The 26,874-nt window shown below is 44.4% G+C and overlaps 6 protein-coding genes across 12 annotated transcripts; 2 read left to right on the forward strand and 4 right to left on the reverse strand.

Annotated features, from left to right (window-relative positions):
- Window positions 1-96: 96 nt before the first annotated feature.
- Window positions 97-10,969, reverse strand: LOC105277235 (rho-associated protein kinase 2). 6 transcript variants are annotated; one of them, XR_003406376.1, is made up of 13 exons: window positions 10,311-10,969; window positions 8,996-9,318; window positions 8,717-8,877; window positions 8,295-8,633; window positions 6,917-8,050; window positions 6,442-6,742; window positions 6,347-6,394; window positions 5,711-6,117; window positions 4,916-5,557; window positions 4,430-4,843; window positions 4,126-4,342; window positions 3,725-4,037; window positions 97-2,965 (listed from the first exon to the last, which is right to left on the reverse strand). XR_003406376.1 is itself a non-coding variant. In XM_026968570.1 (13 exons), the coding sequence occupies exons 2-13, from the start codon at window positions 9,174-9,176 to the stop codon at window positions 2,878-2,880; spliced, it is 4,131 nt and encodes a 1,376-aa protein (XP_026824371.1). In that variant the 5' UTR covers window positions 9,177-9,318; window positions 10,311-10,969; the 3' UTR covers window positions 97-2,877. The 6 variants fall into 6 exon arrangements, 4 of the variants coding, with proteins under 4 accessions (XP_026824371.1, XP_026824369.1, XP_026824370.1 ...); XM_026968570.1 differs by having other exon boundaries at window positions 3,815-4,037; window positions 6,347-6,370; XM_026968568.1 differs by having other exon boundaries at window positions 3,815-4,037.
- Window positions 10,970-11,013: 44 nt separating this feature from the next.
- Window positions 11,014-15,380, forward strand: LOC105277241 (BTB/POZ domain-containing protein 1). Its single transcript, XM_011335476.3, has 5 exons — window positions 11,014-11,490; window positions 11,876-12,819; window positions 14,068-14,418; window positions 14,498-14,677; window positions 14,890-15,380. The coding sequence occupies exons 2-5, from the start codon at window positions 11,929-11,931 to the stop codon at window positions 15,052-15,054; spliced, it is 1,587 nt and encodes a 528-aa protein (XP_011333778.1). The 5' UTR covers window positions 11,014-11,490; window positions 11,876-11,928; the 3' UTR covers window positions 15,055-15,380.
- A 103-nt stretch (window positions 15,381-15,483) lies between these two features.
- Window positions 15,484-19,841, reverse strand: LOC105277240 (protein O-mannosyltransferase 1). The gene is made up of 7 exons (XM_011335475.3): window positions 19,482-19,841; window positions 18,879-19,081; window positions 18,224-18,525; window positions 17,838-18,012; window positions 16,671-17,766; window positions 16,245-16,546; window positions 15,484-16,156 (listed from the first exon to the last, which is right to left on the reverse strand). Exons 1-7 carry the CDS (start codon window positions 19,593-19,595, stop codon window positions 15,970-15,972), a joined length of 2,379 nt encoding a protein of 792 aa, XP_011333777.1. The 5' UTR covers window positions 19,596-19,841; the 3' UTR covers window positions 15,484-15,969.
- Window positions 19,842-20,017: 176 nt separating this feature from the next.
- LOC105277239 (ATPase WRNIP1) lies at window positions 20,018-23,062 on the forward strand. 2 transcript variants are annotated; one of them, XM_026968586.1, is made up of 6 exons: window positions 20,018-20,171; window positions 20,693-21,063; window positions 21,139-21,321; window positions 21,389-22,247; window positions 22,370-22,591; window positions 22,673-23,062. In XM_026968586.1, the coding sequence occupies exons 2-6, from the start codon at window positions 20,767-20,769 to the stop codon at window positions 22,780-22,782; spliced, it is 1,671 nt and encodes a 556-aa protein (XP_026824387.1). In that variant the 5' UTR covers window positions 20,018-20,171; window positions 20,693-20,766; the 3' UTR covers window positions 22,783-23,062. The 2 variants fall into 2 exon arrangements, with proteins under 2 accessions (XP_026824387.1, XP_026824386.1); XM_026968585.1 differs by lacking the exon at window positions 20,018-20,171 and adding an exon at window positions 20,178-20,351.
- Window positions 23,063-23,142: 80 nt separating this feature from the next.
- Window positions 23,143-23,769, reverse strand: LOC105277253 (methyltransferase-like 26). Its single transcript, XM_011335499.1, has one exon. The coding sequence runs from the start codon at window positions 23,767-23,769 to the stop codon at window positions 23,143-23,145; it is 627 nt and encodes a 208-aa protein (XP_011333801.1).
- Window positions 23,770-24,133: 364 nt separating this feature from the next.
- On the reverse strand, window positions 24,134-26,841 carry LOC105277238 (dnaJ homolog subfamily C member 21). Its single transcript, XM_011335473.3, has 3 exons — window positions 26,595-26,841; window positions 24,411-26,404; window positions 24,134-24,153 (listed from the first exon to the last, which is right to left on the reverse strand). The coding sequence occupies exon 2, from the start codon at window positions 26,331-26,333 to the stop codon at window positions 24,426-24,428; it is 1,908 nt and encodes a 635-aa protein (XP_011333775.2). The 5' UTR covers window positions 26,334-26,404; window positions 26,595-26,841; the 3' UTR covers window positions 24,134-24,153; window positions 24,411-24,425.
- Between the last annotated feature and the right edge of the window lie 33 nt (window positions 26,842-26,874).

Consider the following 26,874-nt stretch of genomic DNA (forward strand, 5'->3'; position numbering starts at 1 on the left):
TAGTCTTTCTAATCCTTGCGTGTGTTATGAGAGAAACAAATTCTCTTTGGCAACTTGTTCTTGCAAGCAGATATAGATTATGTATAAGTAATTTCCTTTTTTAAATATCAAAATTATTCAACTAAAGTGAGATGGTTTCATTAAAGGAGAAGACGAGGCAACGAATTAACGTGTTTGAAACAGTCCAGACTTATTCTCGATCACGACGATGTTACATCATAAAATTGTCAGTACAGTCATAAAGGGATTTCCGGTTAATTCTACGAGCTCCACTCGTACCCCGATTTATTGAGAGCGGGAGCAGTTTTTGAGCCACCGATCAAGAATAAAAATAACGGATGCCACGAAAAGATTACTACAAAGAGTGATTTCATCATGAAAGATATAATAAGATAAGAGCTCGCGCGGTCGGTGGTTGTAAAAAGCATTATCAGAGCCGCACATATTATCTACAAAATACTTTTAATCGTAATATTAATTAATAATATACAGATTGTAAATAACTAAACAATAATAAAATATGCTGTAACAAGTTCTTTCTCTTTTCTTTCCTCTCATTCATACTCTCTCACATTCTCTGTCTCTCTCTCTTTCAATCTCGCATTCTCGCTTTCGTCCTCTCATTGTGAATTTTCTTCGTGTTTCGTCCTGATGGAGGACCGAAATAACGAAGGAGGCACGGGGCAATATATCGGATGGTATTCCTCTTCGTTTCAATATGCACCTGTCTCTTTTGCTCTCATTCTCTCGCTCTTTCGCTCTTTCGTTCTTTTGTTCTTCCGCACTTTCAATTCCAATTTATCACCAATCGTCGAGGAAACATCGGCAGCTTTCCGCTCGTTCGCGCTGCTTCGCTAAATCAAAAGAATGGATGGGACAGGGGGAGCACCATTTGAGGGACGTCTCGCCGAGTTCGTCGAGCCAGTTATACCGACAGTATTAGTCAACTAATGTCGATTAGCAATTCTACATTCCCTCTCTAGCGCTGAATGCGAATCAGATGGGATGAGAGAATTTAATTTAGCCGCACCTTGGTGTAGCTCTGTAACCGGTACGACCGGTACAACCTTGCTTAACTTAGTTCCAGTCATCGACTCTCTACTTCTTTCTGGATCTGATCCTTCCTGCTCCGTTCTATATTTATACGCGAATTATATATACGCTTAACCGACTTTTTGTCTCTCTTCCGAGATTTCCTGTGTCTGAAGAAAAAAAGTAGGACTTTTCTTCTGAATCCTTCGTAGCTGAGCGAATTCCTTTTTAGAATTTGACTGGAAAGGGGCAGGAAATTATGATTCATTTAATTTCAACCATTATCCTTGAGGATATGCACGGGGCAGAAGAATACGATTAACCGCGATTAGTTGACACGAACAAGTCGATGCAAGCGGCCGTTTTCGTTGCGATTTCGAGTCTCGGCACGACGCGATGTCTCGCGGAGGTACTTTGGAAAGAACACAGACGGCGCGATGACGCGTTAATAATAGCTATAATACAATTCATACTATCGTTCCATGTCCTTTTTTTTCCTTTTTGTTTCTTTTTGTCGCTTCCTTCGATGCCAAGAATGGCCAAGCCGTATGGCACCACGACGAAGCTTCTAAGCCTCTCGATTATGCATGATTCTCTTCTCTAGTTTTTCTCCTTTCTCTCTCTCTCTTTCTCTGTCTCTGTCGGAATACAGCAGACGTCGTTAGCTCGTGTATCATTGTAATAAAACTTATTAACTTACAATTATAATCATTACTTTTACTGTACAAGGCTGGCACTCGCCGCTGTGTACTCGCATAGTCCTGCACGCGCCGCGCGTCGAGTAACTTTGCGATGCTGCTTCCTCCTCGCAGTGTCCGCGCAGCCGACCTTTGCTGGACTTGCCGGACTTCTCACAACGAGAACATTAATTCTCGGACGCGCGTTCAACATTTTTATCTTACATCCTTTCAAAACTTTTCTTTCTTTCTCTTTCAAGTTCGCCCGAAATTCAAGTTCGACCGTTAAATAAATCCTCGCTGAGACGCGAGTCATGTTAAAAAGCAAGATACCATCCGCGCATACGTACTCACACACATACACACATGCGCATTCTCAGAACAATCTGTATATAAAATAATTTCAAGATATTATATTCGTTTCCTTGCAAGATTCCGAAATTTCGGCATTTTAAAGCATCAAAAAAATCGCCTTAAGCTAAAAAGTCCTCATCACGATTCGCATTGATCGTTTATCCAAGGCAGTAAGAAATGTGCGTACAAAGTGTCGAGTACAGTTTTCCAATCAGAAAAATCATCGTAGAAATTCGATCGTTCCCTAGAAGAACGTTCTACAATAGTTTGTATCGTTAAGTATCGCGAAATCGTTAAGTATCGCCGTAGAAGAAGGTCGTTACGTCGTATTGTCCGTCGCGAGGGAATTATCCGACGATTTTACGAGTATGGCGCGTCCTTAGACTTCGATTTTGTCGTTATCATCCCGGAGACGGCAATGGCGCGCGGAGACTACGGCGTAGTAGTGTTTCTTACCCACTTTACTTTGATGCTCCTTCTCCACATCCTATCCGTTTATCCGGTACCCGATGATACGTTAGTAACCCTGTTTCCTCCAGCGTTTCTCGAATTCGAATTCTACTTACTCTTAGCTGCAATATTAACGTTACGATCGAGCTATACCGATTATCCTTTCAACGTACTAGGAAATTATTGACAGTCTACTTCGATCGCCGCAGAGGGATGCGCAGAGAAAATATCGCGAGGTCATAGATGGTAGTTCATTATGACGACCCGATATATCGCCACCGATCACTATCATCATTATCGGGAATCAACGGGACAGCAATTCGTGAACTGAGTCCTTCATGGCCAATATCAGCATCCTCCGGGATCACTTGCCCATGCTGGCATTCGCTGGCAACGTCGCGGACCGTTGCTGCACCGACAGATATGGCTTCAGAGTCGACCTCGTGGATTCCCTGTAAGAAGACAAGGCGTCGCAGGAATTTCGTTTACGAATAATATTTTCCCAATTGAGAACACACATAGAAGATGACACACTGCACACAACCGAAGCTGTTAAGCACCGAAAGCACGGCAGTCTAATCGTACACAGATCAAAGAGTGACACAAGCTAACCCACGCACATTTAACACGCATTGAAAGCTAAGATCTGCTTGTGCGGTCGCTTCAACTGTGCATGTGATTTTTTTACATTTCCTCAATCTCAGTGTTTTAAATATTTCATCAATCTTCACACAACAAGCGTCATGCAACGTGCCAATATATACACAAAATCGAGATGATTGAATATGAAAATGATTATCTTCGATTGATGAGTTGTGAACAATACACGACGTAATCGCAGGTAATTTATAAAATATTTTTCATAATACACACGATAAAAGCGCTTGCCAGTATTCAATCAGATACAAATTATACAACGTATAGAATTGATAATTGCACCTGTACTGTTAATGAGAAAAATAAAATTGAATATCACAAAAGTTAATAGAAAAATTTAGCACTCTAACGATGAAAGTGCTATCGCACCACATAAAGAAAGCGAACCTTCATTTCATTTTTTTCGTTCGGTTGACGTAACATTAAAAAATATGAAGCGCGGATGTCGGTCGAACTTCGATCTCCGACGCGCGCGACAATCACCGAAAATAGGAAGTGCTGGAAACGAGAGAAGAAGAAAGGGAGAGTTGAAAGAAAAATCAAACGAGTCTAACCTCTCTACACCCACATCATGCGACGACCACAAATTAAGAGAGCTACTTAGTCCCCGCTCGCGCCGAGCAGCAGCAGCGCGGCTACGCTACCTTGGAGAGACGCGCTGTCCCGTGCCGTCCACGTGCGAGTTGGCTTTGTAGCCACATTTCTGGACGCGCCTGGACAGCCTCGAGACCCAGTACTTCTGATCCTCGGGATTCGTCGCGAGCAGCAGCAGCTCGCGGGCGCTGTTCGGGTCGTAGTGTAACTTGCACGGAGCTATGGCATCTTCCTTCTTATCCAAATGTTCCTTGTGAACCTTGATACGGCATCCTGCGATCACAACAATGTTCATTTTAGCAGCACGAGAACATAGAGATGTCAAACAAATATTTTAATACAAACTGCATGCAATACGTACGTCGGCATTCGAGGGCCGGCGAGGGCCGGAACATGTGCCAGAGTTGCTTCGAACAGACTTCGCAAGTAGTTGGCATGTGATAAGATATCGACACGAACTCGTGGCCTTTCAGCGACTGAGTGCCGGGCTTGTCCGTGAGCTGCGGCAAATCCACTCCAGGCAGTGTATTACCCTCGTCGCCGGGCCGTCTCGCTTCGCCTTCACCAGCGTAGAGTAACTGCAAAGTTGATTGACGTGTAGAGGCTGAACATTTCATGCAAACGGATCACTCCCGTGGAAAGTATTATGAAAACAATACGCGTACCTGAAATATTCTCGGTATATCTTTGGCATTGGCTCGGATAACATCACCCTGAGTAACAGATCTAACGTGGAAGACCTTGTTCAAGTCTAATATCAGGACCGGATCGGCATTCATCTTGTCGTTCTCGCTGTTGTAGAAGATGATCTTCTTCGAGGAAACGACGACGTACTGCTTCTTCCAGCCGTGCCGCTTAATGTTCTGCTTGTTTGGCACATTTAGCCAGCCCTCCAGCCTCATCGTACCGTGCTCCGACAGGACGGAGTCCTCGCCGTCGTCGTTCTCCATCGACGAGACGCTGGCAGTTTCCGAATTCAGCGACGCAATCTTCATCTGCAGCGTCTCTATCTCCGAGTCCTTCGAGTCCAGTTCCATCTGCAGCCTCAGTTTCGCCTGATTCTCCTCTACGAGTTGCGCCTGTGAGAGGGGGAGAATTTTTATTCAATCGATTCCGTAATAATTTTCTCAAGTCAACGCAGAAATACTCACCTGCAAATCCTGCAGATCCTTTTGCCACTTAGCTGCCAGCTGTCCGTACTTCTCCCTCTCCTGAGTAAGCTCCTGCTGCAAGCGCCTGCAATCCTTCTCCTTCTTCCTCAGATCTGCCGCAGACGCCTTGTTCTTGTTCTTCCCGCTTGACGAGAGATCCTTCCGATTCATGATCTCTGCCAACTTGTTGACCGCTTGCTGCTTCAACAGTTGCTCAGTCTTCAGCTTGCTGCTCAGTTTCTCGATCTCCTCGGCGTTGGACTGCGCCTTACCGAGTTGGTCCTGCAGGTCCTTTAACCGCTTGCCCAGGTCCTCCTTCTCTTTCAGAGTCTGATCGACCGACTTCTTAAACTCGGCCTCGTTTTCCTTCAGCCTGTTAATAAGTTGCTCCTTCGCGCTTAGCTCTTGGTGTTGCTTCGCTACTCCGTCCTTGTACTCTAATTCTTTCATGGTCCGCTCTTTCTCCAAATCCGCTACCGTCTCCTCGGCTATCGATCTGGCCAGCGCCTCGCTGTCACCGCGCGCCAAAGAGAGCTGCAACTGATGAACCAGAGAACTACGCTCCTCTTCCAATTCCTGCTGCAATCTCACTTTCTCATCTAACTCTTCGCGCAACTCTTGCGTCTGTGTCTTGTAAAGAGTCTGAAAAAATGAAAATTAACTTGCATTATTTTTTTTATAATTCGATTCTACGTTCTTTTATGATATATATATATATATATATATATATATATATATATATATATTATATAACTAATTGGGAATTCAAAAGTAATTAGATAAAATTTTCCTTACCGAGAAATAAGCTTCTGCCTCCAATTGCTCCTGCAGCTCCTTCGTCTGTAACTGGTCCACGTTTCTTTGCGTCTTCAAATGATGTAATTCTTCTTCTATTAGTCGCTTAGCTTCCCTTAACTGAGCAACCTCGCCAACTAACTGCTGCTCGCGAGCGCGAAGCCGTCCCACTTCGGACGTATGCTGACCCAATTCGGTCTGCAGAACGTTTCTTTTCTGTTGCTCCTGATCTACTTGGCCTTGCAGAACCTTCACCTTTTCCGTTTCTTGCCTGTGCTCGCCCTCTAATTTCTGCAATCGTTGCTGTATCTGCCGGTAATCGACAGAGAGCATCGACGTCTGACGTTCCTTTTCTTGCGCGAGTAATTCCGCGCGTTGCCTTCCGCTCTTCTCCTCGTTTAGTTTCACTTGTAGAGCTATTTGTAAAAAACCGATATACGATATAAATAACAGAGGTGTTGTGTGTGTGTGATATTCCTTTAAAAATTCATTACGTACATACGTAAAATATGCCATTGTAGAAACACGCAGCAATAATAAGAGGACAAAGAATTAGCACGGAGACAAAAATTCAATTTATAATTTTATGCAAAATTAGATTTAAAAAACCATGGAGTCACGAATCATATATATTACCTTCAAAAATTCCGTTCTTTTGTCCTGCATCGTACAAAATAAAAGATACTTTATCAGAAATACAATGGCTCTATCTTTGAATTCGAACGAAATACCTTTGACGACTTCCAGATTAGCCTCCTCCTTGGAAAGAATGCGCGAACGCTCCGTTTCTTGGTGCGCTACAACCTCCTGATTGTACCTGGCCTGCGCAGCTTTCAATTCCAAAGTCAAACTAGCGGCTTCCTTCTCCAAGGCGGAAACCCTTTCGGTCAGTTGTCGATTGTCCAGCGTCGCTTTCTCCTCTTTTTCGCGACTGCGCTCCAGCTCGAGGTGCAACGCGGAAAGGCGAGTCTCCAATTCGGCTGTCAAAAATGACGCTTGCGATCGGGAACTACGTTCCTTGGAGAGTTGACCCTACGTAAGGAGACCAGAAAAATATCGAAATATTATTATTAAAATATTTTACGTGCAGGAGAAACAATTACTCTTTGAAGCATCTTTCTATTTAAAAAAAAAATATATATATATACTTTGAAGTTTTAATAGGGAAAAAAAGAAATTGAATTATATACGTGAAAACATAATCACCTGCAGAGTGGCGACCTCCTGCTGCAAGTTATCGCGCTGTGCTTGCAGCGTAGCTCTGGCTACCTGCAGCTCGTTCGCCATTTGTTCGGCGGCCTGACGCGCCACGGTAATCTCCGTCGCTTGTTTGCGCAATCTTGCCACCGCCTCGGTTTCCCTCTCGAGCTTGCACTGCATCTCCTTGATCTGCTTCTCCAACGTCGTCACGCGTTCGGACGTCTGCTGCGAGTTACTGGCGTCTCGCGCCCGCCTTGTCTGCTCCTCGTCGAACTTCTTCTTCACCTCCGCCAGCAGCGAGTCTGCTTTCCGGCGCGCCTCCGTCTCGAGCTCCACTCTACGCTGCGCCTCCTTGTAATTGTGTCTGAGCAGCGTCAGCTCCTTGTCCGCTCTGCCGACTTCGTCGCGCAGCTCGGCCTCCCGGCGCGCCATCGCCTCCAACTGCGTGCCCAACGTTTTCTGCCTCGACTCCATCACCTCCACTTGCCGCCTCTCGCGATCTAACAGATTCTCCAGCTGCGCGATCTTCACGTCATCGGTGGTGCCGTTGTTGATATGATTTTCCGCACCGTCCACGGCCTCCTTGCCATAAGAAGCCATTAGTTGATAATCTGCCGAGTACGTGAACCCAATGAACGGCAAGTGATTCCCGCAGAAAGCTTTGGGTATCGGAAAGCTTTCCTCTGGCCCGTCTTCCTTGTCGACGTCGTCGAAATTGCTGGTATCGTCGTCCCCGGAGAGCTCGGGCACCACTGGCGGTACGCATTCCCTCAGATTGTCGAAGGTCCACTGATCATTCTTGAAAAATGGATGACTCTTAATCTCGTCGACGCCGTTGCGGCCCAGGCGCTTCGTCCGGTCGGTGAGGAAGCCGCATATCAAGTTCTTCGCTGAATGTGAGATTTCGACATTCTGAGGGAAGTACAGCGAGTTCCTGTGATCCATGATCTTCGAGTATGTGCCAACTAACGAATCGGCGAAGAACGGCGTGTCACCGAACAGCATCTCGTATAAGAAAACGCCTACGGACCACCAGTCGCATTCACGGCCATACACACCCTCTCCGCCTTGAGATTGCAAGACCTCCGGAGATATGTAATCCGGCGTACCAACCGCGGTATCAGATCGCACCAAGCCATCCTGTGAAGAAAATTGTTGAGCATTATAAATTTTATTATTAAGAGATTATAAATTTTAAAAATTATTCCATAAATTTTCTCTCTCAATACGTTAAGAGTTTTCGTTTTTTAAAATCATACTTCAAATATCGTTTTCATAAATTATAATTGAGACGTTTAAAACGTACTGCTGAAGTTTAAAATCAAAATCCAAGATCAGACCTCTCACTTAAAATTAAGAAATAGGCTTGAGAAATTAGACTTACAGCATCCATCCGCATACACGTGCCGAAATCGGCGAGTTTCAAGTGACCGTACTTGTCGAGCAACATATTATCCGGCTTCACGTCTCTGTGAACGAACCCCATGAGATGTATTGCATCCAGTGCAAGTACCACCTCGGCGCAGTAAAATTTCGCCCACTTCTCTGGCACTTCGTAGTTCGACATCAAGTTCACCAGATCTCCGCCCGGCATGTAATCCATTACCATGTAGAGGTACTTTTGATCTTGGAACGCAAAATGGAGCTGGACTATCCATGGAGAGTTCGCGTGAGCCATTATGTCCCTCTCTTCCCAGAAGAACGCCGAGTCCGACCTTTTGATCTAGATAGAACAAGGTAAGATAAAATAAATATATAAAATAAAGTGAAGTGTGAAGATAATCGAGAAGAACATCACAGGCTCACCATTTCGAATTTACTAAGCAATTTCATGGCATAAACTTTTTGCGTAGATTTATTTCTAACCAACTGCACCTCTCCGAACGCGCCACGACCGATTACTTTTATCAAAGTAAAGTCGTCCGTGCGCATTCGCATTTTATAAATCTCTTGAGCTACCGAGTCATCTGCAAGCATACAAGCACGAGCGTTAACTTTGTAATATAACGTACTCGCTAAATCTAAATTGTCAGTAAACACTGATTACACATATTTACCAGATAGGTATTGAAACAACATACTTACATCTATTCATATAACCTTCTATGTTTTTCATACGTTTTACACTTGCATGATCGCAATCCGACACCAGGGCTTGCACAGTGTCCAACAAGCAATCGATATTTGTGACGCTCCTTGGATCCTTTATGCGCTCCTCCAAACTTTTCAGGCGTCTCCGCCTGTCCTCATCGCACACCGTATCCATCTCTCCTGACAAGAGCTTGGACTACTGTGTCTTGATAACGCACTGTTCCTGTCGCATCAAAAACTATCCAAACGCTAAGGCTAAATGTAGCATCGATTCCAGCAATGTGCAACTGTGACGCTTAATGGACGCTCCATGTTTCCTGAACAAACAAAAGGCAACAAAATACCACGTTTAAATATGCAAAATACAGATAACAAATAAAATTCCAAGTGTATTGCTTATTTCCTTAGGCGCTAATGTCATAGGGAATATTTATTGCAAGGGAAGTGAAAACTGGTGCTTATAGCTTGGCGATATAGCTCTAGCACTTACATAATACAAAACATATGAATCCAATGTAACACGTATGCATAGATGCAATGTTGTGATAGTGTTGCAGCGCTAAGATAACGCAAAACAGCTTAAAATTGCACTAACTAATACCAGTGCCAGCAATTGATGCACGTAATTTATTACGTAAATATTTAGACGAGTGGAATTTTTGTCAGGCTCCAGTTTGCGGTTGTACAAAGGTGCAGCAAGAGCGTTTCGGCGACAATGCGGGGAAAATACGGACATCGTACCGCGGTACCGTATTTAACGGGCAATGAGTCAACTCGGTAATTTACAAGGTGACGATGATTCGTACGCGTGTAACAAAGAGCGACCGCGACACCGCGCCGTCTTGTCTCCGCGACAAGTTATCTCGAGGTTTTTCCCCCGAGGTAACATTGATAATGACATTAATTGCACTATTGGGCAACACAAAGATATACTTTCTATTACATTTTCACGATCTCTCGACTCGTCCGAGATGCAAGACAAGGCAAGACCACTCGAGTGAAGAACGACTGAACTGGCTTCTTCGAGGTTACGTCGGTAGCGTTCACGATGAGAAACAACACGTCGCAAACATGAGGAGACAGGCGAGGAGTCCAGCCCGTGGCTCTGGTTCTTCTCGGGAACTCGGCCGACGGAGGAGACGGAGGAGAACGGTCTTCGTGAGAGCACACTCTTGCTCCAATCTTTACTGGAAGATCTGTCAGGCCCGCAGGCCGCCAAGGTGCGACATCCGTGTTCCACGCCTCACGTGAACCGCAATTTACAACCGGCAACGTGAGGCGCGCGTGAATCGGAGTATCACGTACGTACCTGCGACGTCACCGCACGTCCCGTCGGCGGTTGGTGCTGTCACCCGGACGAGAGTCCCGTAGGAAGGTGCATTACTCCACGATGTGTACAGGACGCGTACAGCTGAGCCGTGCATGCGCCATTGGGGCAATTCACAACGGTCGTCGAAGCCACCGAAAGCAACCGCGAGAATCCGCCTCTCTTTCTTTCTCTTTTTCTCGCCCCTCTTTCTCTCCCTCGCTCTATCTTTCTCTGTTCCTGCCTTTCTCGCTTTCTCTCTCTCTTTCTCTTCGTTCCTCGTTCTTTTACGCTCGGTTCGGTGACGCGCACCGTTCTCGCCACGACAGAAATCCGATCGGGCAGTCTTTCGCGTTCACATTTATTCACGGCGACGTCGCATCCCGCTCGGCGACGCGACGACGTTACGTGCCCCACAGTCGATTGGTGATCAAACGGCGGCTGCGAGACCGAGACACGGTACCACACGACGGTACTGCACTTTCGCAACTTTCGATCAGTTCGATCCCTCGCTCGCTGTCTCGCACCACGACGATTATCGATCGTCGTAGGAAACGTGTTCAGCCTGAAATCAACCGGAGAAGACTCCGTGGGACTGTCGCGCGTTGCCACTAGCGTTAGAAAGAGGAGGAAGAGAAGAGGGAGGCGGAGGAGGAGAAGAGGTAATATTAGTGGTGGGAGGTGGCAGAGGGTGAAGCAGTTGGTGGTGGTGCACCAACTCGTGTAGTAGAATACTGTGACAAGCGCGAACTCGTCGATCTCTTCGGAAAATCATCGGGACGATCAAGAGCGAGGAGGGGGAAAGGTGGAACCTTGGTGGAAAAATAAGCGGAAAAGGCGGTCGAGGGGAGGGCGAACCTGCCACTCCAGTCCAAGATGGCGTAATGTTTTGTGGTGCGACGTGCGCGTGCAGCGATCGGACAGCGATAACGTATCGCCGAAAGCAACGAGCAGGTAGATTAGGGAGTGCATGCGGTCAGTCGAGCTCGTCGCGTCTCCCGTTCACGGGCGCGTCGACGTAAGAGTCACGTTGGCTGGACGACCGGTTTTCCCGCGCGCAATAAGACTGCCGTCGCTTTTCCACCTCGGCATTCCCAGACGTCCTCACTAGCTTTCCTCTTGGCCAGCGTGCGTGTTGCGCGATCGTATTTATAGCGATTTAACGCGCGGCGCTCGAAAATAGGTGAGTACATTACGTGTACACACGTGCGTCATCCGTGGGTCACGTTATTACTGCCGCCCCCGCTGCCACCGGTATACAGAAATTACCCTTCGTCGTGGAAACAGCGGCGGCGGGGGAGGGGTAAGGCGTGCTGGGGTTCGGTGAAGTGATGCGCGCACATGTGACTTTGTTTAGACTTGGGGCCAGTTCCAAGTTCCTAGTGAGCTAACTGACAATCATAAAGATAAGATCATATCTGTCTCTGTTTTTTCTTCAAAAGAAACAAAGACGAACACTGTTGTGTTTTGACCGTTAGCTTACCAAGAGGTGGGAACAATCGGCCCTTACAAGATTGTTTCCTCAAGTCGGTCTTCTTAATCTTCTTGTTACTCTGTTCACGTTGCAGTTAGAAATCAGTGTGTACAGGCTTGTGCGTAAACGTGCCGCTGCACTACCAAGATGTCTCTGCCCTGCGACTGGCAGACTGGTAAGCAGAAACTTACTGAGCGTGGCCAGTATCTGCTTGAATCTGGACTATGGTCCGATTGCAAGTTCATCGTGGGACAGGAGCCGCAACAGCAGACTCTCAAGGGCCACAAGTTGTTTCTGGCAATGTCCAGTCCGGTCTTCGAAGCCATGTTCTTTGGTGGCATGGCAGAGAAAAACGATCCTATACCGATAAGGGATGTTCAGCCCGAAGCGTTTAAAGCCCTGTTGGAGTATATGTACACGGATAAAGTGGAACTGACATCCTTCGAGTTGGCGTGCGAATTGTGTTACTGCGCCAAGAAGTACATGCTGCCAACCTTGGTGGAAGAGTGCACCAAGTATCTGTGGTCCGATCTGTCACCGAAGAAGGCATGCAGGGCGTACGAGTTCGCCAAGCTCTTCGAGGAACCCGTGCTAATGGAGAAATGTTTGCAAATCATATGTACAAAGACTGCCGAGGTGTTGAAAGAATCCAGTTGGGAGGAGATAGAGCTGGCAACGCTCCTCACGGTTCTGGACCAGGATAAGTTGCAGATCAATTCAGAGATTGAATTATTCATCGCTGTGGAAAGATGGGCCAAGGCGGAATGTTTTAGGAAGTCTGTGGATCCGGCGAATGGAAAGGTCTTGAGGTCGATTCTTGGAGATGCGTTCTCGAAGTTGCGATTTTTGAGTTTGACCCCGCAGGAATTTGCAGAGGGTCCTGGTATGTCTCCCATGCTTTCACAAGACGAGAGTTTTGGCATATTAATGAACATATTGTGTACTGCCAACAAAACGCCTCTTCCCGAAGGTTTTTGCACTATTTCGAACAGTAGAGCAAAACCAGTGAAAGCTCAATCCAGGAATATTGCAAATCCTGTAAGTTTTCGTGCTTCACGTAATCCACGTTTTTATCATAATGGCGCATGTACTTGTTATATGAATGAGTGTATTCTTCATTCAAACCCTTAAAATACTTTTAAAAATATTTTTAAAAATGTTCACTACATTAACTTATCACCTTTATTAATTATTTGAATTAATATACAATATATTTGATATAAATCTTTTTTTCATTCTTTCCTTTTCTTGATTTCCTTTTATAAATATTAGGTGTACAAATTAATTCAATTTACCTGTAATCAGTTCATAACTCCGTTTGAAATTCAAGTATCTTCTCGTCATTTAGTGATTCAAATACGATGGCATCATATCAGACAATGCATTTTATTTTCTTTTTCAATTGCGAAAAATGATGCCGAGGATGTCAAATATAATTTATTCGCTTTGATGAAAGATACTATGACGGATAAAACCTGTGAAGTGGTATGCGGCAAATCTTGCCGCACGATAACGCTCGGTTACACATCGCAAAAAGAAAGGACACTATTTATTTGTCGGGCTTGGAAGTGCTTCATGCGGATTATTCATCGGACCTAGCTCTTTCAAATTAACATTCTATTCTAATCGCTGCAACATCAGCTAATTGATGCTTCAAAAGCATGGAAGAAGTGCAAAAGCGCATCGATTTGATCGATTCAAAATCATCATCATTTTTTCGAAAGGAGATTCGTCAGTATCCGAAAGACAAAAGTTATAAAAAATGATATATTTTGAGAATGAAGATATTTTTTTTCTATAAATTAACGTTTAATTTCTTTAAAAAAGGCCCTAATTTAATTTGCACACTTAATATATTAATAAAGTACTTTAATAAATTAAATATATTAAATTAAATAAATAGATTCTATAATATTCTGTAAAATAAAAGGTGAGTGCAATACTATAATGTATATGGTTGAATGTTATCAATATCACATAAAACTAGAAAACTTTAAGGCAAAATAATTCGTGAAACGAGGAAATATTATACAACATGACAAATAAAATGCTTCAAATTATAAGTAATTTACCGTGACAAATTAACATTTTATTAGAGAAAGATTTAATAACCTAACATGTATGATTGTATGTGTATGTCGTGCGCGCGCGCACGCGTGTGTGTGAGATTGCTTTAATAGATGCCGGATTTAATTCTCTTTATTCTTTCAAGAATGGAAGTGTGCGGTGCCAATGTGCCATCATGGCATTCTTTATTTTCCTGATTGAATGTTTTTTTTCTTTTAGATATTCGGAGATTTTTTTAGTCCGACGCAGAACTTGTACAACAAACCTCCCGGACGCACTAATTTGGGTACGTCTTTGCGTCCGAACTTTTTGAAGGAAGGGGAGTCCAGTAACGCGTTACGGAATAGCTCGCAAATAACGGTGGACGACGGCATAAACAGGGATCCTGGAAACATATCCAGCTCTTCTTCTAGTGTAGTAGTGCGCGAAGCAACAAAATATTACTGTCTCAGATCGATGCTTCAACAAACGGAGTGTTTAAACACGAATTTGCTCGATTGCTCCGTCACGTTTAGCGTGGATAAGAATATCTGCGTGGTAGGTGTACAGGTTCCCACGCAAATCGCCGCGGTAAGCTAGCAATTATATTAACTTTTATTACGTCTATCGTATCCTCTGTCTTGTTACGTTTGCATCTTATTATTTGCAGGGGAACAATTGGTCTCGCAATATGGAACCGTTCGATGCATCGTACACCGAGATCTTGTACGCCCATCTTCTCGATTGTGATGGCACCAGACTGACGTACACACATTTTACCACTAAAGCAGTTTTCGGTACCCTTGTGGAGATTACCTTCAATCGGCCTGTTTATATTCAGAAACATAAGGTTTGTTCATATAATCTAATTTTTCTCTGTGACCGATGTAACAACAATGAGTATCCTCCCTATCTTGTGTAAAAATTAATTACTTAAAATTAAATTAAATTAACAGGACAGTTTTCAGTCTCTATATTAAATCTCGTGTTCTTAAGTGCTTAATAGACACGTGGACTTAATTATATTCAATCTCTCATGATAAAAATGCGTCTTTCAAACAGGTTTATCGTGTTGGCGTGGTATTTAACAAGGCTGGATGGTACCCGATAGGAGTTTGCTCCCAAAACATGACCTGTGATTCCGTGTTCTTCTCGTTCGGAGTCGGAAACAGTGCGCACGCGGTGCGCGACGGTCTTATTCGATCTATTGTCTTTACGTACCACTAACCACCGTGACACCGGCTAACGAAGGAGGAGTCGCGTGCGTATTTTAAATTTGTGATCAAAGTCTATTCTTGTGTTTTACATTATATCATCGTTATTATATCTCGTTCATTTTTTAATTAATATTGCAGCGTGATAAAGTCTTACTTTTTGAAAATTGAAGTTTTAAAGTTTGTACAAATACACACACACACACACACATGTATTAGTATGTATGTAGATCGCCATTATTCATTTTGTACACATAAGATTTTTCAACTGAAATATTGGCGATGAGCATTAACTTTTTTCTGTACAAAAGAGAATAAATTGATATTAATGTCTTTACCAAATCTTATCTTAAACATTTGTTCATAGGTTTGCTTTATAATATCGATATTTTTACTCGGGACTTTAATGTTTATAGGAAAAGCAAATTTATTTAAAAATTGATATATAATATATTTTATTACGTATATTTTCAGCAGATTAGTCATATATTAAATAAATCTCGAGTAAAGATGTACATTAACTTATTAAGTATAAAACATACGCGTATATATTTAAATAGTTATTTATAACGACTTTTACAACGACAAATTGTTGCTCGCCGTTAAATAAATGCAAAACATTTTACAAAATATGGTCAGTCTATACAAATTTGTGCTTAACTTTTTACAATATCGAACAGCTTACCGTTACCTTATCTGTCTTATAGTCGTGGCACTTGATATCCCAATTTAATAAAAAATATCTCGCGCATACGTATAATGTATAAATGCATTATATGAGCTATAACATTCGCTAAATCTTTTTATAAAAATATAATAGTAATTTATCCATAACGTTTGCCTCGTAAAAATTATGTATGCCGATAACACTCCATCGAGGATACACCTCTTAGAGTAACAAATTTAATGATCTTGAAGTAGCAAGCTCTTACGTTTTATGTACAATGAAATCCCAGGTGTCTCTCCATCTCAATTTTATTATGTCCTTCGCACTGAGAGCTGACGTTCCGTAACTGAGTACCGCGAACTTCTTGAACACGTAAATGACGAGCAACACCCAGACGATGGTGCCGCACGTCAGGATGTACAATAAAGCCTTCCATGCACGGCGAGTGCTGTAACGAAGAATAATAAGGAACATTTCTTTCATACGGAATCAAAGTGTATATTTAATTTGCACGACGCTAAGTTTTGGACACGTACCCAATCAAGTAATACAAATGATCGATCGTGGCGGCGGTTAATAGGACCTTGAAGATAAAAGCCGGTAAATAATGATGCAGGAAGAGAGTTCGCTCGACGAACAGGAATGGCAAGAAGTGGAGGAAGTACCCAGCTAAGAGCACGTAAGCGTTATTAATGAATTTCTGCCACTCCGGCTCGGTGATATCGAAGCAGTTTCTTCTCCTCCTCATCAAGTAAAATAGCAGCAGCGCCGAGTACGCCATCACCGAGACCGTGCCGGAGTACCAAATCACAACGTTTCCCAAGAGATGCACTTGCGCCTGAAACAATACAATATGGTAAACGTGATTAAAATTTAGACGAAGTCTAGCATAATATTAGAATGTTTCGTTCCATCTTAATGTCGGAGTGAACGTTCGCGCGTGAAACCCCTTTCTGACTCACGTTGCTGTCGTTGGACACCCAGTATGCAATTCCTCTGGACATTAGCGGCCATTCGAGAGGGCCGCTCGAGTACATGTGGCTGTTTTGGCTCTCCTGGCCGCCAAACAACATTTTCACCTGCAGCTCCGCGAACTTCTCCCAGAAGCTCAGGGCAGTCGCCTGCAGCGGTATCATCTCCGCGCTGATCAGCTCCCGCTCGCGCTGCTTCTGATCCTCGCTCTTGGTGTACCGATGCTCCTCCACGTTCCAAATGGAATTGGTCTGATCTACCAGTCGATCCGCCACGACCTCGTGCTGATTGAAGCCCCAGTCGGGCAACTGCCTGCCGCTGAACTTCAGCGCGAACTCCGCGCCGCTCGCGTGTACGTGTATCAGTCGCACTTGGCTCTGGATCGCGTGCCACGCGTCACCCGAATGGTCCCTGTTCGTGATCTCGACGCGCCATAAATTCTGCGCCGGCATAGACACGTTGTAGTCGACGTAGCACGACACCTCCTGGCTCTGCGGCGTCATCGGCGCCGCGACGTCGTGCGAGTTCAACGCCCTGCTCGTGATCCCGTGCACGAGCTGGATCACGTCGCCGTGCCGGATCGGTTCGCTGGGTTTTGTCACCATCAAGTCACTCTTGTCCGGCTTCTTGACGATCCACCAATTGTTCACGTCTTTGAACGAGTAGCACGTGACCTGCTGCTGATGGGAGCTGCCGCGGCCGTCGGGATACCGCAACGGATACACGTGATTGTGACTGTGCAGCCAGCAGGCTCTGCCGTACGTGTGTCTGAGAGTGATCTGCGAACCGTGCGTCACTTCCAGAGGCTGGCCCTTCGTGATGCTGGCGAGTCCACCCTCTAAACTTGCTTGAAACGCGCTCGTCATCACCGAGTCGTGCGGTCCAGCCTTCGATAGTATCGCCAGGTGGACGTAGAATATGCCGAGGTACACGACGGCGATAACGGTGATTAACACGGCGAGTCTCGCTAGAAGATGCATCCATAGAATCGGAGTCGATAGCGTCTTCCTCGGTAGAAGGGACCAGTAATCGCGAGCGATTAGGAAGAGCGCGAGGGACATGGAGTAAAATCCAACGTATTTCACGCTGCAAACAATAAAAAGTTAGATTGTTGATCAGGATTGTTGATCACGTGCGGCGAGAGATCGCAATCGTACCATAGCGCGCACGTCAAGTTCACCATGCCCAGTGTCAGCCACATCCACCAGGACGCGGATGTTGGTTGATCCATGACTTTTCGAAACTTTACAATGCACAACAGGCCGAGCAATGAGAACTGCATCAAGATGCTCTCCATCAGAATGAACCTCGATTGTGTCAGCAATGCGTTATCTAAAATAACAGAGTGAGCGTAAAATAGTTTAACATATTAATCTCTAAATTCAATATGAATTAAATTTGATTTCTTTTTCATTATTATTTAATTGTATCAATGTTATTATCTTTTCTTAGCTACAAAAGCAGTCGCAATGATGGACAATGTACCGATTGCGCGCCGCGTGCTCTCTTACGCAACACGCTTTCTAATCCGAAAGGAAGTTACCAAGTAACAGCAGAATTCCGCCTATCGCTGCAGCCCATTGTCTCAAGCCCAGCTCGAGAACCAGGTAGTAGCTCGTGGGTATCAACAGACTGCCGCATATCGCCGGTATCAGGCGCAACGCGTACAAGGGGACCACGTCGTCGTAAGGACTGCCGATCCGGTCGAACTTGAACTGCCCGTCGAACCCGGCTAGATACGCCGCCGCGGAGACCAGTTGCTTCCCCAGCGGCGGATGCGAGTCGAAGAAGAACGTCCTTTTCATGTACAATCCAATGTACTTGCCGTAGTGCAGCTCATCGAAACTGTGACGAATAATAATTACTTGATGAAGGCCACGTGATGGACATCAAGTTTGCCTAATCTTCGAATTACTGCTGTGTTTCGATAAAACAAATTGATAAAGAATTTAGAGAGCGGATTTGAGAGCTGCTGACATTTTTTTGACATTCTGCTATGCTTTTCAAGTTACATCATTGTCTTTATCTCTAATAATAGAGATAATCATTAGCTTATTAACTGTAGAATTATTTCGCCGCGAGATAAGAGAAAATGTTTAACGTCGATACCTTGGCCATGATAATGATGAAAATACCTTAATTACGACCGTCTATTATTAGTACGAAATTGCATACATTAGTCGAAATTGTATACTTACACTATGTTGCGCGGTTCCTCGAGGCGATACAGGCGAGTGCAAATGCCTGTAATTAATAAGATCGATGCTATCAGGTCGATCTCCAAGCTGATCCTGATTCGAGCGCGAACCGCATTGTTTGACAGAAGCTGTTTCGACTCTATGAAGTCCAATGGATCTGCTTTGATATTCTCCTTCGAGGTGTCAGAGGCCTGCCCATCTCCCTGTAACGAGTAAAATTTAATATTTGATAATCAATGGGTAAGATATATTTTTAATTCATTATATCTGTATTATTTATAAAACTTTAATGTAATTTTTATAATAAAAATATTAAAGATATACAGATATTAAATATTTTATAATATATAATAATACATATAAAGCATTATTTTCATTCGTTCTTTTATTTTCATTCAAGCCGCTCTTGCGAGTGAATTTAGCTCTGAATTAATTTTACTTCTCATATCGAATTTAAAAATTTAAAAATCTCGTGGAATGTAATACTTTGAATTTTACTAAGAATGGTGTAAAAATGCTATCAAAAAGCACTTCTCATGTATCACTTTTCCGTGTACAATTTAAATATCCTGTTAAAAAAATTTGCTGAATATCTCGACTCACCTCGTCTCTGCGAATTACCCTCGATTGGTGGTTCACCGTGTCAGCATCGTGCTCCAAATTCGTCTCGTGTTTACTGTCCTGCAGCTTCGCTCGCCTGCGCCGGACTTCCATCATCGCGGAACATTCACCAGAGAATATCAGAGAAGAGGAGAGTGAATGCTGGTGAATTTCCACGCGCAGGGGACGAAGAGGAGGACTGCTTGCTACCGTCACCTGTCCACTGTGCCGTCTGTCCACCTCGATTTCTCGCTTTAATGCCAGATTCCTCGCCGCATCTCACGTGTATGTATGTACGAGGAGCACTCGCCCGAGAAGCAACGGAACTTCACTCCTCAGCGCGGAGCCTGCGAGAGGATCTGGCGAATCGGGCCCACGTCAGCGCCGTTCCCCAAGCATGCCGGATCCCTTTACCGCAACGTGCCCCACGCGTTCGTTCGGTGCCCCTCGCGGATCTTCGGAATTCCCGCGACACGAGGCTCTCGTTCGCGCCCAGCGCCTGTTTACGGCCGGTCGATTACTCGAGTGCGACTGTCAGGCGGCCGCGATGCCCGCGATTAACGTTATCGAAGATTCGTAGGCGAGTTCGTTAGTCGAAGAAATTTCCGTGCGTGCGCGTTCCGCACGCGGCACTGGCAGCAGGCAGGCACCAGCAGACACGCGACAGTGGAGGCAACAGTGGAGGGGTGTGAGGTTAGTGCGCGCTTGACATAACGGTACCGTCTCCGAGGATGCCGTTCGACGACGGTTCTGCGCATCCAGCGTGCTCGCCGCGAGTTCACGACGAATATTTTAACTCTGATTCTCTCGTCGTTCAGTCATCTTCATTGTTCTCGATCTTGCGTGTCTCCTTTGTCAACTCTCGTTTCCTCGGTATAAATACTGTCTTGGTCTCTTTTGAAACGCGCGATTATATTTGTGCACGTGAGTGATGCATTCTTGCAACAATAATTACATATTCGCGCGGTAAAAAGCGACAATGGTTAAACAACGCTTCGCTTCGTCGGAAATAATGCGCGTTCTTCTGCTTTTTCGTTGATCGACAATCACGTTAGCTTCTCGTGTGAGATGTATTGATGTATCTTGCGTGCACAAAAGCTATAAATACTAATAAATATCAAAATTCTTTGATATGCATTCATGTTTTATATCTGATACATATTCGATACCTTAATATTTTTTATTGTTTATTTATTTCTATTACCATGTTGCAGCTGCATTGGCGAACAACTTTTGAGTGAAAAGTCAAGGAAAAAAAGAGAAATTGTATATTATTGTCGGCACAAATATGGATGTTGATAAGATATCGTGCCCGATATGCGGCAAGGAGTTTGCTTCCTCTGTCATCGAATTCCATGCCAGCAAGTGCTTATTCCTGAATGAATCTGCGACGGACGAACCTAGTTCCCTCAGAGATTCAAGTCCCATAACAAAAAAAATTAAATTGAAGCCAGCGAGTGTAAAAAAGACCAGTGCAGTAGGCGTGAAGCGGAAGAGCTTGGATTATTTCTCATCTCAAAATTCTCAGAGGGTTGAAGAGAATGTTGCGGATGATGCAGATCCAGATATTGTGCCTCGAAAAAGCGTAATTATTATTAAGCGATTATTGTTTCATTAAATTAATCCGTTATGTTGTCTAAAATAAAAATATTTTCCACAGACCAACGAATGCAAGAAGTCGAAGACCGAACTCGTACCTCTGGCGGAACAGATGAGACCCACGTCGCTGTTGAATTTCGTCGGGCAGAGGCACATCCTTGGACCGCGCGCGATGCTCTCGGAGCTCCTGCAGAAGGGCGAGATACCCAACATGATTCTCTGGGGCCCACCCGGATGTGGCAAAGTACTGTTGCATGCTCCCAAAGTTCTACGCGCGGTTAAATGCACGTGTGTACTCGTTCTGTTCGCAGACCTCCTTAGCTAACGTCGTCGCGCATATGTGCAAGAACGACGCGAACCGTAAGTTCCGATACGTCAAGCTGTCGGCGGCGATGGCCGGTGTCCAGGAGGTGAGGGAGGTCATTAGCGTCGCCGCTAATCACAACCGATTCGGGCAGCGTACGATAGTATTCATGGACGAGATACACAGATTCAACAAGACGCAGCAGGACGTGTTCCTGCCGCATGTCGAGTCGGGCACCATCACTCTGATCGGCGCCACGACGGAGAATCCCTCGTTCAGCTTAAACTCCGCCTTGTTGAGCCGCTGCAGGGTGATCGTGCTGCATAAATTGTCCGTAGCGAACCTGGTGTCGATTTTGAAGCGCGCGGTAGTCTCGCTAGAAGGTATAATACACGCGTTTGACGAGGACAAGAGCATCAGCACCATCGGAGAAAACGCGTTGGAGGTAAGTAAGATCGGTACGGAGTCGTCGTGCAACACGAAGTTCATCGTGGACGAACCGACGATAGAATGGTTGGCTGAAACTTGCGACGGCGATGCGCGGATAGCATTGGGGGGCCTGGAGATGGCTGTGCGATCTAAAACGCCCAGCCAAGAGGAACTCTTAAACGTCGGACCGACTGTAATAACGCTGGGCGACATCGAGGAGAGCCTGAAAAAATCGCACATGCTGTACGACAAGAAGGGCGATCAGCATTACGACATGATCTCCGCGTTACACAAATCGGTCAGAGCGAGCGACGAAAACGCTTCGCTTTACTGGTTAACCAGGATGATCTCCGGCGGTGAAGACCCGGTTTACATCGCGCGAAGATTAGTGAGGATGGCCAGCGAGGACGTCGGTTTAGCTGACCCAAAAGCTCTGGGTAAGTCGCTTAGTCGTCGCATTTCTGAAACTCATAAAAATAAATAATTTTAATAAAAATAAAACAAATTTTATATAAATTTATAATTTATTTTATTATAAATTTGAATATTACTCGTGTAGAGATAGCGGTCCACACGATGCACGGTTGCAAAATGATCGGTACGCCGGAATGCGACGTTCTCTTGGCGCAATGCACAACGTACCTGGCGCGAGCCCCGAAGTCCAGATTAATGGAAGACGCACTTAGAGCGGCGCAAAGAGTGGTGGCCGAGCACAAGGGCCCGCAACCAGGAGTACCTTTGCACTTGAGAAATGCCCCTACGAAGCTCATGAAAGATTTAGGTAATGATCCTTTATTTATTTTTGACGAAATATTTCTCAATTAACGAAATACGTTCTTGCTAAATTGGACTGTTATTTCAGGATACGGTAAGGGATATAACATGAAGCGTAAAGAAGATTCTGGATTGAGTTATCTGCCGGAAGGATTGGAAGAGGTAAATTTTTTTGGGAGCAGTGGAGATGATATATAAAAATACTACGGTAATTCAGTTTTAAGATATATATTTTCGAGATATACAACGAGAATACACAATTCGCGTTTCTTGTAAATTTAATGAAAAGACGGGTCTCAGATATTAGAGTTTTAAGCATTTCTAATGTAAACTATAATATGTATATACTGTGTATATATAAAATATATTTTTTATGATGTAATATGTATATAAGAGATTAAAAAATACGTCATGATACTTTGTTGCTCATACAACGTCGATAATCTAACTCGGTCGAATAAAGAAGTGATAACTAAAACTTCGTAATTCTAATTTAATAGAAACAGTTTAGTAATTAATTTCTCGCCGATGAAACGAATCTCCTCCAGTTCCAGTTTCTTACGCGCATTTTCTCCAAATTATCGTTTTATTATTAGCGGGCATGTCCACGATCTCTATCAACCTGATGTTGTTCTTCTCAGCCAATTTCTTCAGCTCGGTCACGTCTCGCAGGCCCCAGGCCGGGTCCTGCGATTTCAAGGACATGTCGAAATTTACGTTACTCTGCGGGGTGATCTGGCCGTCGAAGGCGTACGGTCCATACGTGATTAACAGTCCGTTGGGCTTCAACAATTGCCCCACGTTGGTGAATAGACCGATGGTGCACGGATACGGCGAGATGTGCATCATGTTCGCGTTGTATACGTAGTCTAAGCTGTTCGGCCTGAAGATACCGTTTCCCCACAGCCGGTAGTCGGTGGTGACGTCAATTCTCATGGGAATCTTCACGTTTGAGTATCCATTCGCGTGCGCGGCGATGCTCTCCAAGAGTCGCGGCTCGTACTCCGACGGGTAAAACGTGACGTGCGGGAAGTGCGGCGCGAAGTGCGCTACGTGCTGCCCCGAACCGGAAGATATCTCCAGGAAGATTTGATCGGTACCGCGCTGAATGCATCGCTTCAAAACCGAGAGTATCGGATCCTTGTTGCGATCTGCTGCGGGATAAATGAGCTTTTTGGCAGCCATGGTATGAGACCTTGAAGAAATTACAGCAGCTTCACTTCACATTTGAAAGATTTGCAGAAGCGTGTGGCGTATATACGTAATGTGACTCGACATGAAATGAAGACTGATTAACAATATATATTGCAAAGTGACATATGTAAAACAAATAATTTGTATAAATCTTGTTAAACTTTATTACATTTTATCATATTATTTTATCTTGTTCGTTTCAAGATGTTCGTGTTAAAATTAATTATAGCTTGAAAATTAATCGGTTAAAGATGAAGCAAGCACACATCTCACCTGTGATTAGCTGCGTAATGAATGATATTCATTTCTGTGTCATGCTAGTCGTGTGACATACATTTACAGTTTAGGTTTGTGATAAGAGATTCTGTGTATATCCTGAAAAATGCAAACCTTTATACTATTTTTTATCAAATTATATTTCTTATTGAGAAATAAATAAATTTCGATTTTAATTAAAACTAATTTGTCATTTAAACTATAATAATTCGATAAGCTAATACTTCGCGATTAAAAATTACGGGAAAAGGAAGATATTGAATGGATAATGAATAACGAATAAAATTAGTTTTTAATGATTGCATTTATTAATAAACAAGGAATTTATAAAAATAATTGACTAGTTCAATATTTACTAAGCCAGCCATTGATCAACGTCTCTTTTTGTCCAAGCTGTCTTTTCCCTTAGACGCTTTTTCCTTTTTTTCTTGATTCTTTTTGCTTCGTAATTCCGGTATGTGCACAGAATGTCCGGTCTTCTTTAGGTGTTCAAATAATTTATTTTTGCTAGGGAACTCGGCTGAACAGGAGACGCAGCAATGAGCAAGATCATCAATATCCGCCGGATCCTTCTTGTTCTTGCCTTTACTCGGTCGTTCTTCTCTCTTGCATGCTTTTTTTATCCTATCGGCTTTTAATTTCTCGTTGACAATATTTGCTTCCTCTGACACTTGGATCTCGTCTTCCACCTCCTGCTTCTCCTCTTTGTGCGTCTCTTCATCATTTTGTGACTGCTTAGTCGTTACTTTCCTCTGTTGCAACTTCTTGCGCTGTTTCTTCGACAGCCACGCCTCCTCGTTGACTTCCACATTGTCGTCGCTGGCGTGGTCCAGTACAGGATCAGGATTTTGAATATTCCGCTTCTTGTTCTTCTTCTTCTTCTTTTTCTGACGATCTGACCCTTTGGCGATTGGACTCTCTTCTTCCTCCTCTTGATCGGATATCAATTCGTCCTCGGACGTTACATTGTCATCCTCGTTTTTCACTGTAAGTGGAAATGAAATATCTTCCATTTCAGGTGTTGCAACTATTGTAACACTCTCATTGTTTATCTTCTTTTTCTTTTCCTTTTTCCCCATACTTATCGGTCCTAAATCGTCTTCGTCGTCGGACATTAGTTCGTCGGGGGAAATATCCTCGTTATTTTCATCGTGCAATCGTTTCGAGGTTTCAGGAGGATTCAGCAAGAAGTCGGGCATCTGTGAATCCGTTGCCAACTTGACTTCATTTAACGAGACCGATGACTCCGAGCTCGAGTTATTCTCCTGAGAGCTATCAGGATAGTCCTTATCATCGCTTAGCATAACGTCTTGGAGTGCATTGACCTTCTCCTTGTGCTTCCTCGAGTTCTCGTGATTCGTGAATGCCTTGTGGGTCTTGAAGATTTTATTGCAAGCGATGCAGTAAAGCGCGTCGTCCTCCTTATCGTCCGCTTCGAATTGCTCCGTCAAATTTGTCTCGATCTTCTCTAGCTCCGCCTCGATGTTCGAGAACTTGGACCACTCGGATTCGTTGGAGGACTCGCGCAACAGTTTCTGCCGTTCCAGCAGATGCGCCCTCTTACGTTCTTCCGCTTTTCGCGAGTTCTCGCGAGCACGCTCGGCCAGCTTCGCCGCGTACGCCTGTACCCGCTTGTCACGTTTGCGAATAAAGGCGACCAGATTGCGCACCTGCTCGTTCCTCTCGCGTTTCGCCCTCTCGCGCACCTTCTTGTTCTCCTTCTCGGCAAGCCGCAACACGCGCCGGTTCGGCATGTTGCGTATGTCGTAAGGATTCAACCAAGTGTAGGACCTCTTGGTACTGAAACTTTGCCAGCAGGCATAGAAACTGTGCACCACATCCTCATAGGAACTCTGCGAGTCACCGAAGCTGGGTAACTCTTCGTCAAATTTGTCATCAACAGCGAATTCAGTCTCCTCTGCTGCCAACTTGTCGAAGACGTTCCTGTAGATGGCGTAGAAACCCTTCGCATCATCAGCGTAACCCTTGAAGCACGAGGCGGAGAAATATGGGAAGAGATTGATGGAATCGTCCTTGTAATCATCTCCGATACCACCCTTCAGAATGGCCTCGCGATGATTGTCGTACCAAGTACGCTCGTGAGGATCACTCAGCGTTTCCCACGCCTGCTGAACTAACTGAAACTGCTCCTTGGCCTCCTCGGTGTTATCCAGATTCTTGTCTGGATGCCATTTCAGCGCAAGCTTCCTGTACGCTTTCTTTATGTCGTCGTCGGAAGCGTTTCTTGCGACTCCTAATACCTCGTAGTGACACTTCATTTTGCTGCTGCTGTATATTACACACAACTGCCAGAAATAATTACTTTCTCGTTTAAACTTTAAACCGCGTGCTAAAAGAATTTATATTATTAAATTAGAAGATTTTTTTACCTACGTTCTACTTACATAACCTAGTCTACTGTCATAAGTGGATCGAAATACTAAAATCACATTATCTGCTTTGTGATGGAATCTAAGTTGTTTGATTGCACGTGGATGATCAACTTTTTAGTAAGCGTACTCCGAACTACGGACACTTACTGAGCGATCAGTGCTGTCAGCAGGGCCGCGTTTTTTCGTACATTAATTGTATTTATACTTCTAGACTTCTTGACAATTCTGGAGGGAAACTTCTTGCGGCAAGTCCGAACGATGGTACAGCCAAACGCTACCGGTGTGCACTAGCAACTTCGTATTTTACAAAAATAGTGCTACACTGTCAGTGGTTGTACAAGTCTAGCAACGATGTCAAATTTCAGTGCGAGAAGTGCGAGGAGAGAGACCTTTGGGTGGTCTGACCGCGTCTGACCCATCAATGAGT

Source organism: Ooceraea biroi, chromosome 3 (genome assembly GCF_003672135.1).
Source record: "Ooceraea biroi isolate clonal line C1 chromosome 3, Obir_v5.4, whole genome shotgun sequence".
NCBI lineage: Eukaryota > Metazoa > Arthropoda > Insecta > Hymenoptera > Formicidae > Ooceraea > Ooceraea biroi.